Source organism: Panthera pardus, unplaced genomic scaffold (assembly GCF_024362965.1).
Source record: "Panthera pardus isolate Hobbes unplaced genomic scaffold, ASM2436296v1 HiC_scaffold_8, whole genome shotgun sequence".
In the NCBI taxonomy this organism is placed as follows: domain Eukaryota; kingdom Metazoa; phylum Chordata; class Mammalia; order Carnivora; family Felidae; genus Panthera; species Panthera pardus.
In genome coordinates this window covers 76,619,806-76,640,877 of record NW_026527013.1, presented here as the reverse complement: position 1 = coordinate 76,640,877, position 21,072 = coordinate 76,619,806, and the positions used below count along the sequence as shown (strand labels likewise).

At 43.4% G+C, this 21,072-nt stretch overlaps 1 protein-coding gene and 1 long non-coding RNA gene across 4 annotated transcripts in view; one reads left to right on the top strand and one right to left on the bottom strand.

The window, feature by feature from the left end:
• Positions 1-21,072, top strand: part of LOC109268054 (uncharacterized) — a 45,555-nt gene that overhangs the window by 8,895 nt on the left and 15,588 nt on the right. The window lies entirely within an intron of this gene.
• The window catches only part of LAMB4 (laminin subunit beta 4), a 107,725-nt gene continuing 96,173 nt past the window's right edge, over positions 9,521-21,072 (bottom strand). For both annotated transcript variants that reach the window (XM_053897273.1, XM_053897272.1), the window contains 3 exons: positions 18,471-18,644; positions 17,016-17,169; positions 9,521-12,475 (listed from right to left, as the gene is read on the bottom strand). In XM_053897273.1, the coding sequence (XP_053753248.1) occupies positions 12,336-12,475; positions 17,016-17,169; positions 18,471-18,644 (468 nt within the window). In that variant the 3' untranslated portion in view covers positions 9,521-12,335. The remainder of the gene's footprint in view (positions 12,476-17,015; positions 17,170-18,470; positions 18,645-21,072) is intronic.

Genomic DNA, 21,072 nt, shown 5'->3' with positions numbered 1-21,072 from the left:
AATTCACAGGTAATTCTTCAGCCAGAATGAGTCATACCCAATATACATTAGTACTATGTATATATAGCACCATACTTTTCACCGTTTCTGTTGACAGAATGGTAAGTCAACGTCCCCAGGTCTCACCGTGTCATCTGTAACGAGGTTCATAAGGGCACCAACAGAACTGATTGCTAGAAAGGTAAAAGCGTGCCTTTCCGGAAGGCAATCTGAAATATTAAATTGTATATAACTTTGACTCAGGGAAAATATGCCAAATCATGCAGATAAAGAGGTTTACACTGTTGTTTTTAAATAAGAGAAAAACTGGAAATGACCAACCCCCTATTGATGATCATTTAGGTTAATTATGCTAGACCCCTGTAATGGAATACTAGACATTTCCCTAAAAAGATGCAGTCCCATTTTTAGGGCATAACTGGGAGAAAGTAGGCTCCAATTATGAAAAATAAGTGTAATATATGTACATTATATTTCTTGAGGGATTAAAAAGGGAAACCATACAGGAATTGCCTACAGACAGCCCCAAATTTTAAATGATAGTTTCCCCTTATTTTAGGGTTTTCTCCGTAATGAACATGTCAAGGCTTTGTTCTAAAAATCATTTCAAAATTAGAGTTTCCTGTGATCGCCTGCTCCAAAGTGAACTTTTATGTGCAGAAGTGAAGTTCACTTTAATAAACTCTGTAACCTTGATCAAAGTATTGCAATGTTCACATCCCTGAGAAAAAAGTCTGTCTTCTGCACAGTCAAAACAGAAGAGAAACAAATCAATCTTGCTGCTATCCCTTAAAAGATGCAGGTATTTGATACAAACTTGAGTCTGAGTAGAGTAGAAACAGTTATGGTCAATTTGCGTTTGCAATGTTAAGAGTAGCCAGGATTAAAATTCTTCTTAACTGCCTCCTTTGCTGTTAGGCTCCAAACAAAATATGGTAAACTGTGTTCACCGTTGAGAGTGGATTTTTTTTTTTTTTCTGACAAAGACACATGTTTATAAATGTTTAAATCCTTCAGGTTGTCTGCATGTTGGAGCTGCCCTCCCAAGTGGATGGAGAGGAAAAATGGAATTTGTTATGGAGGAATTTTAGTATACCCATCTCTGTATATCTGCTGTATAGAATGCATGATGGTATGGTCTGAAGAGCTAAGAAAAGAACTGGGATCTTAAAAAGGAAAAATTGCCACTTCAAACATATCCTATCTAAATACATTCACTTTTTTATATTGGTCTGTAATAAAGTTTAGACTTCTTTCCAGATGAAAGCAATTGTTCTTTTAATCCCCAATACGTGACCTTCTCCATTAGTATTTTGCTTTCCTAGGTGAGTCCTCATGCAGTATGGCCAACACAAAGCTAAACGTCAGTGTCGTAAAGATCCCCAAGTGTTTATCTTTAGATATGGGATGTTTATACAGCCTTTCCAAGCTTTGAGCTTCTTCCCATGGTACGAATCTCTGGAATCCTCAAACACTAGTTTGGCTGTTAGATTTTTCAGGCTCCATGAAACTTCCATTCCTGTTCCTTTCTAGAAAGTTCACAGTATAGTGATGCTTTTAATAGGCTCCATTGGGAGTCAAGGAAAAAAACAACAACTTGGGTTAAATATTCACTTTCACAGAGCTAAGAGTCTAGGTAGGAGTTTGGTTATTACAGAGTCCTGGAAATTGGTTGCATGTCCTATAGATGGACTATAGTAGTTGGGTTTGTTTTTCTACATGACCAAATGAATTTTGTTGAATACACACATATTGTAATAAGTTGTAGAAATAATACAACTTACTACTTAAAATCTGGCCTACCTCGTTATTTGTAAGGTACATTGTTGCCCTATTTTTAAAAACTACGTGGAAGGTTTGAGGACTGAAAAGAATTCTGTTGAATATGTTTGGTGACAACCATATGCTCCTTTAGTTGGCTGTTCTTAAAAGACCTACTAGTCCCACAAGAGGATACATGTTTGTTCACTAACATTAAGGATACAGTATTTCAGGGTACCTGGGTGGCTCAGTGGTTAAGCGTCCAACTCTTGGCTTCGGCTCAGGTCATAATCTCATGGTTTGTGGGTTTAAGTCCTGTGCTGGGCTCTGTGCTGGGAGCACGGAGCCTGCTTGTGATTCTGTGTCTCTCCCTCTCTGCCCCTCCCCTGCTTGTGCTCTCTCTAAATAAACTTAAAAAAAATGATAAAATATTTCTATTTGGTGACCCATTTTGACTTTTGTTTTCTTTCTAGCAGAGTCACTTTCGGTGAAATAATTTCTAAGGCCATTTATATAAAAAGTTGTAGTCAATTTTAAGAAAATGTTCTACTGTATTTGATGGACTGTTTAATAGAGCCTAAGACCAGTTAAAAGAACAAGTGGTCTTGAAAGAGAGGGTCCAGGGACGCCTGGGTGGCTTAGTAGGTTGAGTGTCTGACTTTGGCTCAAGTCACCATGTCAACGCTCGTGGATCTGAACCCCACATCGGGCTCTGTGCTAACAGCTCAGAGCCTGGAGCCTGTTTTTGGATTCTGTATCTCCTTCTCTCTCCACCCCTCCCCAGACCCCCTCCCCCCCCCCCTCTCTCTCTCTCTCAAAAAAAAAAAAAAAAAAAAGAGGGTTCAATAGAATGAGTATTGTCCTGGGATAGGTTTTCTATCACGGCTGCCTTAACATTTCTGTCAACTAGCTATGTGACCCCAGCTAAAGTAACCTCAGTACTCTTCTGAAAATGAGGGGAGAGGGGGAGGGAATTCTTTAAATCTCTTGCCTTTTGGCTTTCCTAAACCTTTTTCCTGAAGGAGAGGCAAGGTTGGAGAGAAGATCACATGCCACAGCCCCAGAGAGATGTCCGTAGCTAGCATCTCTAAGGGTTTGCCCAGTTCCATGTAGTACTTTTTGGACAGTCCTTTACAGGGAATACCTTCCACTGGTAGATTTTAATTTTTCTTTTTTACTGTAAATGTTTTGTGATCTATTTCCAAGTCTTCCCTGCAAGCAAGTAACCGTACTAATGACTAGATTTTAATTCTTGGGAGGGAGAGCAAGAGAACTTTGCAGTAAACTTAGTCTATTACCAGCTGGTAAATGGGAGATAAAGTGTAGCCAGCCCTCTATTTCCTAGACTTCCGTGTTTGTCAAAGAAGTATGGAGGTATGTCACGTTAGACATGGCTATGAATCAAACAGCTAACCTTTAAAAACAAAAAGCACGTAATTTATACGAACATGAAGAAAACCATCTTCAAAATCCTGTGCATTCTGATTAATATGTTTAATTAGAGGCTGTGATAAACCTGTTTTGTGTCAAAGTTTGTTCAGTTAGCAGGCTGAGTCAGACAGGTTGGTAGGGCACAAGGAGCCCTCTAGAATGGCCACTCAGAGCATTTAACGAGTAAAACTAAAGATTATATGTAGTTTCAAGCTCTTTCCCAGAAGAGAAAAGCTAGATGCTGATAGATGAGCAGGTGTTAAGAGAAGTCATCCTTCATCTGCTTTATGTTGGAGGGAGAGGGAAAAAAAATGCTCACTCGTGCGCTCTCTTGCTCTCTTTCTCTCTCTCAAGAGAAGAAACAGAACCTTGAGGGAAGGAAACAGGAGAGAACAAACGGAGCAGTCTTCTGGTAAATTGTAAGCAGGGATCTCTGTTCCTAAAAGCTTTAATGCTTATAATGGAAAGAGCCTGTGAAAACTTTGGTCACCAAAGTTTGTCACTTCTCTGAAGCAGGAGATTCAGGGCTGGCAAAGAACTTTCAGTGAGGAATATAAAGTGATGAAAAAAAACTTCTGTTCAGGTTTATTTTGCGGGAAGGATGGGGATTGTTGGCAAGGGAGGAAGAAGAATGGGTATGTATGTGTGAGGGTTTGCACACAGGAGGGTTTGATTCAACTAGTTTGTTGAATGGCTAAGGATTACTGAGGAACCTAAGAATTGTAGCTGTCTTTACATAAACTTTGCATAAATCTTAAATATACATAAATATATAAACCTTTATGTTGTATAAATATATGTTTTATGAACACATAAAAATGTTTTCAAATGTGTTAAGGCTTTCTGCTTAGCCACTTAGCAGTCGCTTTTTCTATACAAAGCCTAATTGAATGCAACGCAAAGCTGTCCTTCATTTTGGCTCAGGAAGCTCTGCCTGGGAATTGTAGCTGTCGCCTGTCTGTGAGGCCATGACCTTCATTTGGGAGTGGTGCACTCCAATTTATGGCCCTGTGGCTTGGAAAATATCAACAATCTTGTAAACAAACATCCATGGCCAAGGAAAGGCGAGAGTGTCCAAATGCAGGGGGAAGAACCAGATTTGAGAGGAAAGAGCAGGGACCTTGCTTGGGGGGGGGGGGGGGAGAGTTTTTCCGGTGGAGACTTTTTCCAGAGAAAGGAGGGGATTTTCAATAGCTGCTATAGGGTGTCAGTTACAGAGAGCGGGAGGGATGGGAGAAAAGGATTTCTTTTGTCCTATGCATGTACTCAATTCCCAGTGGACATTTTCCCCCTCTAAATATGGAGTTAAAGACTTGCATTGTTCTCAGTTACATTTTTAGAGGGGCCAACCCACATGGTAAGCCAGTTTCATGTTGCAGCGGAAAACATTTTCATTCAGGGATGGTCCGAGGACTGTCTGATTTGCAACAATTGGGAGTCGATTTATGGAATACGTAAGTGCACAAATATTTAGCATGTTTCACTCTGTGCTAAGTTCTATAAAGGCTATAGAAGTGGCTGAACATATGTTCTGTGTCCTCACGGAACTTGCTATCTGGTTAGATAAGGCTTATCAGCGAATGGGCAGTGTAAGAGGACATTTCAGAGAAAGTGTTTTCAGCTAGGCCAGAGAAGAGAAGGACTTTGGCTGAAGGGAGGTTTTCCTCACGGAAAAATCAGATTTGGCAGACCGACAACAATGGGACTTTCAAGAAAGCCAGCGCTCACTCTAGGAGCCACTAGAAAGAAGTAGGGGAGATGTAACATACATGGGGTGATTGACCAGAAGTAGGTCCTGAAGGATTTCAGGAATACCTTTCTCTTCTCGTAGCCCTTTCCCTTGTGAGTGACCGTGGGAGGCAGATCAGGTATAGTCATTAGCATTTCACAGCTGCAGGAAATAAGGACATGAAATTCAGAGAGGCTGTGAATCGTGAGAAGTCACGTAGGGGACAGGCCAGAATTTAGTCCACTGTCCCCATGCTGTGGGACAGAGAGGGGACTGTTTAGCAGTCAGGGGAGGGTTTGGACTCCGCGAGTGTCCCAGAGATCCTAAAGGGATGTTGGTTCAGCTGTTTCACAGAGACCAAGGTCCTAGTGACATCACAGGAGAGGTTTGCTTTTCTATCTGGTACAAGTTCAAGCTGGCAGGTAGCCCACAGGAGCCAGGCATAGACAGCTGTACTGCACATGGTCATTGTGTCTCCCCTAAGCCCCAGGAGGCTGGTCTACATGGGCAGCATCAGTCTGATATCTTGGTTTCGCAAACAGGAAGCACTAACGAGAGACTGGCTGTGACTGGGGAGGGCGGCATCAGGTCTTTATGCCCCAACATCCTCTGCAAGGTGGTCATGACTGGCTGTCTCCCTTTACCAAGGGTCATGGAACCTGGTGAGCGGCCTTCCTACACACGCTCTCTGATTCCCAGTTGTTACCGTCTTTCCTCACCCACGGCCAAGTGTGCTGATGACCCCCGTCTCATGCTGTCCTTTTATAGTTTTCCTCCACTCTGACCACATCTTTGTCCACCATTCCCTGATGAAACGGTACCCGCTTGTACCCTCTGCATCATGCCGGAACCCTGACTGCTAGTCAATTAGGGACTTAAGTTTCTTTTGCTTTTTTTCCCACCAGTATGATCCTCATCTACAGGGTTATACCTGGCTCACCATATTCCAACCCACTTGAAGGGGAAAAAGAAATGGAGACTGTATTAGTTTCCTGTTGCTGCTAGAACCAGTTACCACAAACATAGTAGCTTAAAAGGGCATGTTTAGCTTACATTTTTATAGGTTAGACGTCTGGTACACATCTCACTGGGCTAAAATCAAAGTGTGGCGTGCATAGCTGTGCTCTTTTCTGGAGGCAGTGGAGAAGAATCCCTTTCCTTGCTTTTTCCAGCTTCTAAGGTCCACTTACATTCACCATGGTGCCTGTCCTCCATCTTGAAGGACAGCAACATCAGCCCAAACCCTCCTGATGCTGACATCTCGCCGAATTCCTTTTCTGCCTCCCTCTTCCGCCTCCCTCTTCCACTTTTAAGGACTCTTACGATTACATTGGACCCACCTGGATAATCCAGGCTAATTGCCAGATTTCAGGGTCAGCTGTCAGTACCGCAACTCCATCTGCAGCCCTAATTTCCCTCTGCCATATGATGTAACAGTTACAGGCTAAGGAGATTAGGACGTGGACACATTTTGAGGGCCACTATTCTGCCTACCGCAGCGGGTGAACAACTTCCTTTTAAGGTTGTGTCCTTGAGGTTGCATACAACACTCTCCCCTACTATCCTCCTGGCCAGAATTCAGTCACATGGTCACACTGAACTGCAAGGGAGGTTGAGAAGTACGGTTTCTCGAACTAGGCGGCTGTGGACCCAGTTAAAACGTGGAGGAGTCCTATTACCCAAAGAATGAAGGGAGAGAAGGGATATTGAATAGCAATTTCTAGCCTGTTCCCCCTCGGGCTTGTTTGGTCTTGGCAAGATCTGCTTTTGGTTTCCTCTCACTTCCTTTTGCATCTTGGTGTTTTGGGCTAATTGCAAATAACTATTGGCCCTGAGCTGCCCTTCACCTGAGATCGGTTTCTAATTTAGGAGAAGATAGAGTGGTTTCCTTAATGGACCACAGCAGCTGCCTCATGTGGTATGTGTCCTGATCTTTCATAATGATTTTTTTTTTAATTTTTTTAATTTAATTTTTTATTTTTTTAAATTTACATCCAAATTAGTTAGCATATACTGAAACAATGATTTCAGGAGTAGATTCCTTAGTGCCCCTTGCCCATGTAGCCCACCCCACCTCCCACAACCCCTCCAGCCACCCTCAGTTTGGTCTCCATATTTATGAGTCTCTTCTGTTTTGTCCCCCTCCCTGTTTTTATATTATTTTGGTTTGCCTTCCCTTATGTTCATCTGTTTTGTCTCAAAGTCTTCATATGAGTGAAGTCATATGATTTGTGTCTTTCTCTGACTAATTTCACTTAACATAATACCCTCCGGTTCCATCCACGTAGTTGCAAATGGCAAGATTTCATTCTTTTTGATTGCCAAGTAATACTCCATTGTGTGTGTGTGTGTGTGTGTGTGTGTGTGTGTGTGTATACACACACACCACATCTTCTTTATCCATTCATCCATCGATGGACATTTGGGCTCTTTCCATACTTTGGCTGTTGTTGATAGTGCTGCTATAAACATTGGGGTGCGTGTGTCCCTTTGAAACAGCACACCTGTATCCCTTGGATAAATGCCTAGTAGTGCAATTGCTGGGTCGTAGGGAAGTTCTATTTTTAGTTTTTTGAGGAACTTCCATACTGTTTTCCAGAGTGGTTGCACCAGATTGCATTCCCATTCCGTAATGATTTTCTGCTGAGACTAGCTGGTTTACAAATGTTTCTGACCTCTGACCCACACCGTGTGTGACCTACCCAGTGCGCTGTCCACCATCTTGCTCTCCCTTCCACATTCAGAGTCTTAGATCCCGTCTGCTGCCCTGTTATTGGGTCTTGCCGGTCCCAGTCTCTATAAGCCCGGCCACTACTCTCGGTCTCAGTCTTGGCTGTCTCCTGCCCTTCACTCAACCCCTGCTCTGAGATGCACAGAATTCATCTAGACTTCTCTCTTACTGGTCCCTCACACACCTCAAGAGACTTCCCAGTGCTGGGTAGATGTAGCGTTCAGTCAACTCAAGTATAGGAAACAATTAGAAAAATTGTAACCAAGGCAAAGAAAATGTATATCATGTTGGGGTGGCTCAGTCAGTTGAGCATCCAACTTCGGCTCAGGTCATGATCTGCGGTTTGTGAGTTTGAGCCCCACATCGGGCTCTGCGCTGACAGTGCGGACCCTGCTTGGGATTCTCTCTCTCTTCTCTCTCTCTGCCCTTCCCCCTCTCTCACAGCCCCCCATCTCAAAATAAATAAATAAACTTAAAAAAAAAAAAGAAAATGTATTCATGCGGATGCCAGACAGAGCCATGCCTGCTTCCATGAAAGCTGATGGAGCCTTCTCCTATGCAGTATACATGGATCTAAAACCAACAGAGAGTGAAAGTCTGTGTGACACTGTTCACAGTTACATCCAAATGACTCGCAGGCCAAATTTTACTTCCTATACCTGACTTTGGGTTCTGGTCTCTAAGGAAGTACGTTCTTACTAGACGACACAATAGTTGCACCATTCAATTGGAAAACACGCCAATACCCAGCTATTTCTGGGTCCTCATGTTAGAGGATAAACAGGCTAAAAAAGGGGGGACTTATGCTTTGGATTGGGGTACTTGATCTCAACTCTTAAAGGGCTGCTATTACACAGTGGCAGCCTAGAGGCATGTGACTACAATCTCCACAATCCAGTCCTGCCACATCCAAGGGCAAAATGTAAGAGCACTCTACCCCTGTACTTGAAGGACCTTCAAAGACAGAATCCTCAGGAAAGGAGGTTTGGGTCACTCTAACTGGCAAAGAGATGCTTGCTGAAGGCAGAGGGAACGTGGAATGAGTAGCAAGGGAAGAAAAGCATCAATCCTAATACATCCTCTTGAGGAGTCACAGAGACGAAGTTTGCAGTCTCAATCTGTGTTTTTAAATTTTTTTAATGTTTATTTTTGAGAGAGAGAGAGAGAGAGCAAGGGAGGGGCAGAGACAGAAGGAGACACAGAATCTGAAGCAGGCTCCAGGCTCTGAGCTGTAAGCACAGAGCCAGACGCAGGGCTCGAACTCATGAACCAAGAGATCATGACCTGAGCGGAAGTTGGATGCTTCACCGATTGAGCCACCCAGGTGCCCCTGGAAGCATTTGTTTTGGTTTTAGAATCAAAAGGGGGATGAAGAATGCATCATGATATTAGGAAGAGTCAGATTATAATGGAAATTTATAATTTTTTGATGCTTGGCAACAAAATACTTCCTACCTTGTAAGATTCCAGAGACTGGTGGAGGCGAAACCCCCCTCCTACTACCCAAGCTAAAGGAGGCAGACATTCTCTCTTCTCTCTGGTGGCCAGGGCACATGAAGAGGCTCAGGCTGGAAAGTGTTCCCAGGGATGTTGAGTCATGAGAGAATGATGCAAGATGCAAGACAGTGGAGAATTAACTAGATGGTTAGAATGTCCAGTAGGGACAGCATTAGCATCCTCACCCGGGATTTCCGGGAGTGTGACCTCAGACGTGTTCCCAGAGGCATAATTGTCCTTGGTTGCAGTCTCTCCAGCCATTTCTCCCATTTTATGTGCTGTTAGATTACGTTTAAATAAAGCCGTTTCCTGCATGATGAGCTCGTGTTGGTTTTCAATGTTTGCATCCAAGAACCAGACTGGTAAAATCATAATATTTAACTGGTCTTTTATTGTTGGTTATTTGGATTCTTCGCATTTTTAATATAAGGAGTGTTATAACAAATTATTCACAAAGCTTTTCTGCCCCTCTGTTTAAGATTATTTTCTTTTTTTTTTTAATTTTTTTTTTAACGTTTATTTGTGAGACAGAGAGAGACAGAGCATGAACGGGGGAGGAGCAGAGAGAGAGGGAGACACAGAATTGGAAGCGGGCTCCAGGCTCTGGGCCATCAGCCCAGAGCCCGACGCGGGGCTCGAACTCACGGACCGTGAGATCGTGACCTGAGCTGAAGTCGGACGCTTAACCGACTGAGCCTCCCAGACGCCCCAAGATTATTTTCTTAATATGCAGGTTCAACTAAGTCTTACAGTAGATCTTGCCACACATTTTCAGGTGACTCTGCAACGTATAAAAGATACCGTTTCACCGAATCTTTGCCTGGGTCACTTCTTGAACAACCGATACAGCAAACAATACAAGTTACAAATGATTTATTTCAGGAAGAAGATTTTTTGCATATGCCCATTTTTTTAAGATAACCAAGGCTTATTAAACACCAAAGTTTAGAAAGCATAACCACTTTTTGATTACAGTCTTTCCAAAATACATCACATACTTCCTAACCTCCTCCAACCGGGATCCCTCATCCCCGGACGCCTGGAGGAGAGATGGTGGGTTTATCTTGCCCTTGCACTTGATTCCCGTGCTTTCCTCAGCGCTGGGGAATTCGCTGCCCAGGGTGACCTCAATAGCCTCCTGGTCAGAAGACAGAAACTCCTTCCTCTTCAACCCTTTCCACACTCTCTGGCTGGTACTTGCATAGTCTCCAACCACTAAAAAGGTAAAACGGTTGAGTGTTGCTGTTGCAGACAGATACCCATGCTTGGAAAGTCAACCACCCATTCAAAGGTGGAAGTCAGTGTCCTGGTGGGAAAGCTGGAGTGTGTTCCACTCTGTACGTTGGAGCAAACAACGTAGACATTGTGACAGTCTAGTGTTCAACTCCGTGTGTCATTTGTTTTCGTAGAAGTTTCCAAAAGTGTAAGAACATTACAATCATGTTTCAAGAGAGATTTCTGGGGGGTCTTTCCGGTAGAAAAATGTCATTCCATTCTTCAGGATCTCCCGGGAAACTGCAATTTTCCTAAATAATCTATGTTTTAAGAAATGTCATAATTCTATGTAATCCTAAAGCCCCCTTCGTTAAATGTTTAAATCCAGTTTTTATGAGTCAGTCTTTAAGGGACATGGTTCCAGCTGCTTTCCTCTTTCATATGGCAGTGTCAGTGTCCATTATTTCTTATGCAAAAATGAGGGGCTAGATTCCCTTAAAATAACCCTGCTGAAGGACAACTTTCACAAATAGAAGCACTGTGCTCTGTTATATAGCAGACATGCAAAACAAGTTAATGTGACTCATAGACCTAATTGGAAATGAGACAACCCGATCTTTCATACCAAACAATAACAGCAGGATTGCTACTCTTTCAAAAATCAGATTTTGCAGCAAAAATGCTTACAGACAAATTATGAAAAGTAGTTCAATATTTATCTTTTTGAATATTGTTCCAATGCCATTTGGGGAGGGTGGAATTCTTTGGTTGAGAGAATGGATATGTAGGGAAGCGGGTATAAAAATTACATTTTGGGGGCGCCCGGGTGGCTCGGTCGGTTAAGCATCTGACTTCGGCTCAGGTCATGATCTCACGGTTCATGGGTTCGAGCCCTGCTTCGGGCTCTGTGCTGACAGCTCAGAGCCTGGAGCCTGCTTTAGATTCTATGTCTCCCTCTCTCTCTGTCCCTCCCCTGCTTGTGCTCTGTCTCTCTCTGTCTCTCAAAAAAAAATAAATGTAAAAAAAAATTTTTTTAATTACATTTTGAATTCTATGCATTTTACTCACGATAGAGTGATAGTTTCGTACATAGCGCAAATCCAAATAAAAATCAAATACAGGACAAGCTAGCACATGCCATCCAGATTTATTCCATTCTAGTGTTAGAGACATTGACTTATTTTAACTTCATTTGCTTAAATTTATTTTACTTTATTGTGGTAAGAACATTTAATATGAGATCTACCTTCTTTTTTTTTTTAAGTTTATTTATTTATTTTGAGAGTGAGAGAGAGAGCACAAGCAGAGAAAAAGCAGAGAGGGAGAGGGAGAGAGAGAATCCCAAGCAGGCTCCACACTGCTAATGGGTAGCCTGACGTGGGACTGGATCTCACAAACCATGAGATCATGACCTGAGCTGAAATCAAGAGTTGGATGCCCAACCGACTGAGCCACGCAGGCACCGTGAGATCTACCTTCTTAACACACTTGTAAGTGTGCAATACGTTATCCTTGACTTACGTGTAATGTAAGGCAGAACTCTAGAACGTATTCACGTTGCTTCACTGGAACTTTATGCCCACTGATTAGTAACACTTTTCCCCTTGTCCCCCAGCCCCTAGCAAGTCATTTCACATTTAGTTTCGCTTGACTGAAATGATGATTAGTAAATAGAATACTTATTTAGATTTGTGCTTGCCATATGTAACAAATTATTTTTAGGTTATGAAAGAGAAAGGAAGGCAAGAGGAAAGGTTTCTCAAGCCAGAGGCGATTTCTCTGCTTCCCCCTTTCTATTCCATGCGGAACAGCATTGCCTGGGCCCAGCTCAGATCTCTGGCAAGGACCGGGCTCAGGACGGGGAGGCAGGCAGGACTGACCATTCCTGTTTCTCACGTTCAGCACACCTCCTCAGGTTTACTTGTCAGAAGCCAGAAAAGAAGGCACAGGTGATTCGTACTTCCCCTCTGCCTAACTGTAGCAAGCAGCGTATTTATTTTCTCGCTCAACAATCTCATTTTTAATGGCAACAACTTGATCTTCCAACTCTTTCAGTTGGTCAGCTTTTTCTTGTCTACTCAGATTCAAATCTTGGATCTTCTTTTCTAAATCTGAAACAAGAAAATGAAGTACAGGATGTATTTGGTTTTGGTCTGGTTTGGAAACTGGATACCCGCCTTATACCTTACACAGGGATTTACGGGTCTCTTAAAGATGTATTTAGCTTTGCGTTTTGATTCCACGGACAAAATGTTTATTTTCACCAGACTTCTTGAGGTTTTCACACAAATCAGGGCAGAAAAGTTGATATTTTTGTCTAAAAAGTAGTTTCTATCTAATGGCATTTATCAATGTCAGTCTAAAACGAGTTAGAATTCATTAGAAATGAAAAGACAAATGATGAGCCTTGATTGGATTTGGTGCATATTTCCAAATGTTTGTTCTTGCTGTTTTAACTTCACTTTTTTTTTAAATTTTAATGTTTATTTTCGAGAGTGAGAGAGACAGAGGGTGAGTGGGGGAGGGGCAGAGACCGAGGGAGACAGAGAATCGGAAGCAGACCCCAGGTTCTGAGCTGTCAGCACAGAGCCCCAAATGGGGCTGGAACTCACAAACTGTGAGATCGTGACCTGAGCCGAAGTCAGGTGCTCAACTGACTGACCACCCAGGCGCCCCTGATGAGGAACTTCTTAAAGAAGGAAAATAAATGTCCTGCTTCACCTGGACAGATCACACCTGGGTGATCGGGTGGCCTGGGGGAATTGTCACACTAGCCTGGAGTGTGTGTCTAGAGGAAGGAACCAGAGTGCTGAAGACATCTGAAATGTGGGTGTTTTTTGTCATCCTGAGGAAACAGAATGAAACCAGCAGGTGAAAGTTCCAGGAAGGAAGATTTTGTCTGATTTATAAAGAACTTTCTAGCAGTCGCAGCTGTTCAAAGAAAGAGCTGTTATGGAAGGTGGCGAGCATTCTGTCTCTAGAAACTTAAATACAGGTCACTTGGGAATGAAAAGGAGATCCAGCACTGGTAGGGGATTTGTTCTAAAAGGAGAAAAGCCCCCTCTGTTTCCGCCACATAAGTGAGTGAGGCTATGCGGGTTACTCCTCGTTTGCCTGACCACATCCATTCTCCGTCCTGCTCTGTCCTGGAAAGCTGGCCTCAGTGGGTGACATCATCTGGCTCCCTTGATCTCTGGGTCTCATTCACACTTGGCCCCTGGACAGTTCTGGGAAGTGATGGTAGGGGGAGGGGGCGGGCGAGCAGACAGTCCCCGTGGAGAAGCAGGCTTCTGGCAGTTTATGCATCTGTCCGCCCAGCCTGCAAAGGTGGCCCCCCCCCGCCTCTGGCTCCAGCCTTCATAGAGCTACTTCAGGGCTCTGGCCCTCCTGCTTCCCCTGCCCCTTCAGGCCCAGGGACACTGATGGCTTCTCATTGCTGCCTGTCACCAGGTACCTCCACACCCTTAGCAGATTCTCTGAATTCCTGGGTGGTTTTTAGAGTTCCTCCTATCAAGAAGCAGAGGCTATCTGCCCACCCCCCTCAAACCAGGTCCAGCACCGCATGTTGTTTTTACCAGTATGAAGGGAAAGAAACGTACAGGACCACAGGGGCCTTGCAGTTTCTGTGCTCATTCTCATGGAATTCAATACAAGCAGCCGTAAGGCAGCCTGGGATAAAAGACCCTGGAGAAAACGGTCCAGCATCTCAGTCAAGCCCGGCCCCGGGCAGACCAGCCAGCTGACCCAGGAGCTGAGAGCACCTGCTTGAAGAACTCAGGACAGACCCACAGAACAGCTACGCAGAAAGCCACAGAAAAATAATGCATGGCTGCTGTGTTAAGCCCTTAAAATTGGGAGTGCTTTGTTACACAACAAATAGATAACAGAGCCCACTCTGTTTATAAGTATGCGATCCAGGGGCATCTGGGTGGCTCAGTCAGTTAAGCATCCGATTTCAGCTCAGGTCATGGTCTTGCAGTTCGTGGCTTTGAGCCCCGTGTCAGGCTCTGTGCTGACGGCTCAGACAGAACCTGGAGCCTGCTTCAGATTCTGTGTCTCCCTCTCTCTCTGCCCTTCCCCCAGTCATGCTCTGTCTCTCTCTCTCTCTCTCTCAGAAATAAACATTAATATATATATATATATATATATATATATATATATATATATATATATGATCCAGAATTCTATCCAGGTGTGCTTCCTATTTCTCGCTGGGACCCTGAATGACACAAAGGACTATAAAGGGACCCTGGCTGTGGACTGGGGTCCATTCTCACTCAACCTTGACCCTACCAACGTAAATAAGGGCTCCCTTCTGGGGTCCCATGGGTACTTCTTCCTAACAGGTACGACCAGAGCACAGCTGTTGGGGTTCAGACCCTTCTCGAGTGGCAGAATCAGGAAGGTGGCCAAACCAATGTCTTCTTTTCCTACCTTGTTGAGCTGTCAAAACAGCTCTCAAAACAGAGCCAAGAAAGTGGAGTGTGTTATTTTAGACTTCTCTTAGAAGGCCCCTAACTTCTCTTCCAAGCGAATTTCAAAAACTGTTGAGAGTTTGAGGCTATGGGAATACGTGGAAACAGTTTGGGCCTCAACATAAAACACAAGACAGAAAATGTTCTCCCCACGTTTTTGCTCCTACAGTAAGGACGAAGTTGTATGAATAACAGCAACTGATTTTCATGGTATTGCTTATGGAGGGCACAATAAAAACCGCTCTGTCTTTTTGACTCTTTCCTAGTTAATTTCTTCTCAAAATTGTTAGGAAAATATGGAAAGTGAAAACTGTGTAAATTACATAAATGTAAAAGATGTAAATTATATAAACAATTACATTAATAGAAAAAGTAGCGTTTTCCTCTTTACTCTCCCCCTCCCCAGAGATAATGAATGGTAACAGGGTGGGATGTATTTTTCCTGACTTTGGCCCACACCAATGGTGTGTTCTCATTTTGTTCCCTGTCATAGTGGGAATATAAGTGATTCTAAGGCCAAAGACTCATTTTATAACAAAGAAGCATTATACAGGAGGAGTCTTGGTTGTTTGAATATTTTGAGAGTTATTTACATTCCAAATGAATATGATTCACTTTAAAGTTTTGGAGACAATACAAATACAACCAAAAGTGAAACTAGACCACTCATCATTTGGTATTTCTTGATGATTTAGAAGCAGTTAAGGGCATGATGACTGCCTAGAAAAACCATGAGTACAAGTTGTAGGGGAAGAAGATTCTGATGAACTTTCTGACTGTATGCATTCTGTATTTACTACACTTTGTGCGCATCTAAATGTCCATTTTTGATCAAAATCCTTGTCTGGACTATGATTCCTTCTAGAATGCTGCCTACAGATCTCTGTAGGATGACCAGTGCCTTGGGGTCTAGATCATATGGACTCCAAAACAGTTATTTGCATGAGAGGGGAAAATAGGAAGCATAGGTTAGGACGGGGTGTTTCAAGTTTCTCAACATCCACACTACTGATTCTCTGGGTAAAATAATTGTTCACTGTGGGTCTGTCCTGTGCATCATGGAATGATTACCTGTGCCCCCGGCCCCCATCCACTAGATGCCGGTGGAACCCCCTAGGTGTGACAAGCAGAAATGTTTTCAGACGTTTTTGTCCCCAGGGAAGGAGATAAAATCACCCTGGGTTGAGAAACAGTGGGTTCGGAAAAGGGCATTTCAGGTTGACCAAAGGCCATGCCAGTTTGTTCTGATGAACACAGAAATGCAGGCTCGATGATACCCTTTGAAGTAAAACCATGCAAGTGGCTTGTTACACTGCGGTCCCCAAGGCACTGACCCCATTCCTCCTTCCTTTCCTCAGTGGACTCATATGTGGTTGAACCGTGTCATGATCAATTGGTATACATTCTACCAGGGAAGTGCGGCACTCTGTTATTGTCACATTGGTGGAGCATGTGATAGAATAGAGAGAACTCCCATATAATCCAGCAATCCCCTTTCTGGGTATCTCTCTGAAGGAAATGAAATCCATATCTCAAAGAGGATATCTGCATTCCCATGTTCATTGCAGCATTATTCACAATAAATAAACTATGGAAACAACCTGAGTGTCCATTAATGAATGAAGAAAATGTGTGTGTGTGTGTGTGTGTGTGTGTGTGTGTGTGTGTGTGTGTGTGTAATTCAGCCATAAAAAAAGGAGGAAATTCTGCCATTTGCAACAACATAGATGAACCCGGAGGACATTATGCTAAGTGAAAATAAGCTGGAGAGAGAAAGACAAATACTATATGATCTCACTCATAGATTCATGTGGAATCCAAAAAAAAAAAAAAAAAAAAGTTGAACTCCTAGAAGCAGAGAGAATGGTGGCTGCCAGGGTCTGGTGGGTTGGGGAAATGGGGAGAGCTTGGTAAAAGGGTTCAGTTTTAAGATGAAAAAGTCTGGGGATCGCATGGTCAGTGCGGTGCTGTCTAGTTAATAATATTCTATTGCATATATGAGTAGATGTTAAACATTCTTACCATAAAAAGTATGCGGGCTGCTGTTGATTAACGTAATTGTGGCGATCATTTTACAACATATATGCCCATCAAATTGTCACAGTGTACACTTTAAATATAGACAATTTCACCTGCCACTTAGACCTCCAGAAAGCTACAAAAAAGGAAGAAATACCTGCTATTCTTCTTATCTTGTCTTCTGTATCTATGGCCAGTTTTTCTGCCGCCTCTTTCAGCTGTTCCACTTTACCTAATGTTACCTTTGTCAGTCCTGTGGCACTTGTCTTATGCTGCAGAACAGCATATTGGTTGTTTAGCTCTGCAAACTCCTATAACAGAGAAATGCTCCCATCACCAGAAAATATTTATAAAGCGTGTATACGGGTGTGATAGTTGCCTGATACCGTTCACAAAAGGGGCAAGCGGAAACCATGATCTGGTCAATATGCTGGAGTCACCCTGATATTTCCAACAGGGCTTTTATTTGCAATGTTTTTTTTTCTTAGACTGAAAAAAAATCCTCAGCTTTAGCTAATTAAACATAAAACTGCTTGGTTACAAAATAGCAATGTTAATTCCATGTTAAGGCAATGATTTAGGAAGCACCGATTGTTTGTGCTAAACTAGCTAAGGTGGGAGATACAGAGGACAGAACTGACGCAATCCTGCCTTTGACAAATCTTTGGTTCAGCTGGATCAGACAGCTGCCTGTACAGGATGAAGGGCAGAGTGAGTGGCAAAGATTTAGCAGCAACGATACGTTATTTGGCTGGCAAATAGGTAAGAGAGAAATGAGGCAGGAAGCGAAGTATATATGTGTTAGTGTCCAGAGCTCCCTCAGTGTTAGAATGGACATCTCTGGGGTCAGCTCGCGTGGCTGACAGTCTAGAATGTTAAATAGATGAGTGAAGGCCAGGAAGGCCCCATGGAGATGGGGAGGGGGTGGGCGGGAAGTACCTTTCTCCACTTCTGTTCATAGAAAGTGTGCTCAAGTCCCAAGTGGGGGGCGGGGCGAGGGGGGAGTGACCCTGCCCATTAGAAATTAAAAGCAAGAGAACCGACTAATTGTAAAAACACTTGAACATCTTTCCTTTGTGTAAGCTACTCTATTAATGCAGCCAACCAGAGATATCCTGCTAAGAAAATGAGTTGATAGTTTCTTTCAGCAAACTAGATTAGTAGGGTATTTTCCACAACTGTTTAATTAACTCACTCTGACTTTTGTAAAATGATCTGTTCTCTTTGGCAGGTGACTTTCACTTGTTTTCATTATAGGTTATGTGATTTATCTAGAGTAAAGGGTAAATACGCCCAAGATAGACCCACGGCACAGACTGTGAATGTTTGGAAGGGAGGGAAAAATAGACCAGGAAACCACTAGAAGTACTAGGAGGAGTAGATGAGGGGGAGGAAACACTCCTAGGATGGTCAAAGGACGTTTGTCTTCCCCGGAGACAGCCCTCCGTTACAGAAGAGCCTTCATGCCCATGGGAATCCCGACTAACACACACCACTGAGCAGGGTCCAGCACTAAGGGAACTGCTGACAAATGGCACCATGAGGTGGGGTTAAAGGATTATCCTTCAAAGAAGCACTGTCTGCTCTTGGTGGCAGTGGTGGGGCCACTGACCTGTTCAAGGCCCCCAGCTTGGCGTTGGGCCGATGCAGCCTGAGCTCTCACGCGGGCCGCTCGCCCCCTGTTCCTTTGCAACGTGGTCCGCAGCTGGGAGAGTCCAGCTTCCAGCACCGACTGCTGCTTTGCTGAGTCCAGCTTGTTCTCGGTGTCCTTGGCTTCCTTTTCAGCCTGTTGTCGATTGAAAGACCAGAAAGGAGAAAGTCTCTTCGTGTAACAAACCACACAAAAACAAATGATCTAATTATGCCCTTCAGAAAATAAGCTAGGTGTGAAGGGAAAGTAAATCATTCCTTCAGTTTTTCAGTTCCACCCAAAAGAAAGTTGTAATAAAATATTCCTAGACATACGCGTGGGTGTGAAAGCAAATATGACCCGTATCTACGCACTTTCCAGCCCGTTTAAGAATAAAGCGCTTGCCAGTGAGTGAAGACCCTCATCCCATCCCTTCTGTCCCCCTAAAGGGAACCACTTTCCTGAATCTAACATGCGTCACCCCGTGTATTTCTACATGCTTTTTTACTATTACAAAGTCGGTATTTTTAACACCTGCGGTATTTCTTTTTTTTTTTTAACTGTATGCAAATAAATGATACTGTCTCTTTCTGCACCTTAAATTTTTAATTCAAAGTTATGCTTGTATACTTCATCTTGGCTAGTTTGCATAGCTCTTGTTTATTCCGTTTTAGCAATTTAAAGCATTCCATTGTTCGGATATACAATTGATATTCCTATTCTCCGGTTATTTATTGCAGGTGGCTTCTAATTTTTTTCCCCCTTACAAACAATAATGAACATCTTATACTTGTTTCTTATTTCTGTGACTACATTTGTCATATATAGAAGTCAAATCTGGTCATCTGTTATATCCTTTTTATTTATTTATTTTTTTGGAGTGAGAGAGCGTGAGTCGGGGAGAGGGGAAGAGAGAGAGTCTTACACAGGCTTCATGCTCAGCCCGGGGCTTCATGCTCAGCCCGGGGCTCAATCCCACGACCCTGGGATCATGACCTAAGCTGAAATTAAAAATTAAGAGTTGGATACTCAACCGACTGAGCCGCCCAGACGCCCCTGTTATCTCTTGTATCTCATTCTTTGGTCGTCCTTTCATGCCTTCTTTGATTTTCCCAAGCATAATAAACATTATGATTTTGTATTCTGTATCCAATGATGGTATATCCCCAGTCTCTTGTGTTCTGATTCTGTTGTTTACTATTTCTGATGACTCTTGCTTGAGGCAGGCAATTTGTTCTTTTATGTGTTTGGGGAGAATTTTTTTTGAGTCTTTGTTTTAAGGTGAATTCCCTTGTTTGTCTCTGCCAGGCATCTGAGGGCAGCCCAGGACCACCTTAAGGGACATTTTCAGCTTAGGTTGTGGGGGGCCACACAGGTAGTGTGAATCTGACCCTCAAATTCCTGTGAAAGCCAGCTTGGGGGTAGAAATTCTTAGTCAAGACTTTCCTTCCCTACAGCCCCAGTGTCTTACTGGGGCTGCCCTCCCAGGGTGTGTGTGTGTGTTGGGGGGGAGAGGTTTAACATTTCACTGAGAATTTTGCCTTTCCATTTGGGGTCTTATTCTCTCCTTGAATGGGCTTTGTTTTCTGTCTCTTCTGCCTGGTGAGCATTAAGACCAACAGCTCTCATGCACCAGGGGTTGGCAGATACACTCTGCCCGCCGTCAGGTTCATGCTTTATTACCTCTCTGGCGTCAGACTTCCCTGTCACTGTTGGCCTCTGAAGAGTTCATCCATTTCTTACTAATTCAGCTGTGTATTAAAATTTAAAAAAATCCTATGCAACATTTTGGGTATTTTTCTACTAGGAGGGCTCCTTGGGGTCCCGGGTGCACCATATTTGTAGAAATAGAAGTCCCTTGTTGTGCCCTTGGACACACGAGGAAATTTTTCTAGAGTACAAGTCTACGGACTGTTTCCGTAAAGGACCAGGTAGTAAATGTTGTGTGCTCTGTCGTTCATAAAGTCTTTATTACAACTATGCAACTCTGTGCCACTGTAGCACAGAAGCAGCCACCGACAGTGTGTGGCTGTATTCCACTAAGACTTCATGATTTGGGATAAAAAAAAAAACAAAAAACCAAGAAAAAACAACAGTTAGTGAGCCCATTTGGCCTGTGGGCTCTATTTCGCCATCCCCTGTTCTAGAGTATATGCCTCGAAGGGGAAATCCTGGAGCCCTTCTTTGGTTTCTCTGCTGCCCAATATTTGCAACCGGTTCATATCCAACCCTTTTACTTCCTGGTGCACTGCTTCCTGTTCTGTCTCTTTCTGCTTTTCTTTTCAAATTGCATGTATTTACCTATAAAACCCGGCTGCAGAACAGAGACCAAGGAACCAGCATTCTATGGAGAAGGGAATAGACTGGAGAGTGGAGACTTGGAGGAAGACACTTCACACACCTTGGGACTAGGTCCTGTCCTGTCCTCCACTGCTAGGTTCCTCTTCCGGATCCATTCTGTGAGTTAAACCATGGCTTTGCACCCTGTCCCGTGCTCTGGACGGGACACTTTCTTTAGGGTAAGATATTCTTTCAGTCTTAGGATAGTCTGATGAGCTCTCATGCAAAACCTGGGAGTTACAAA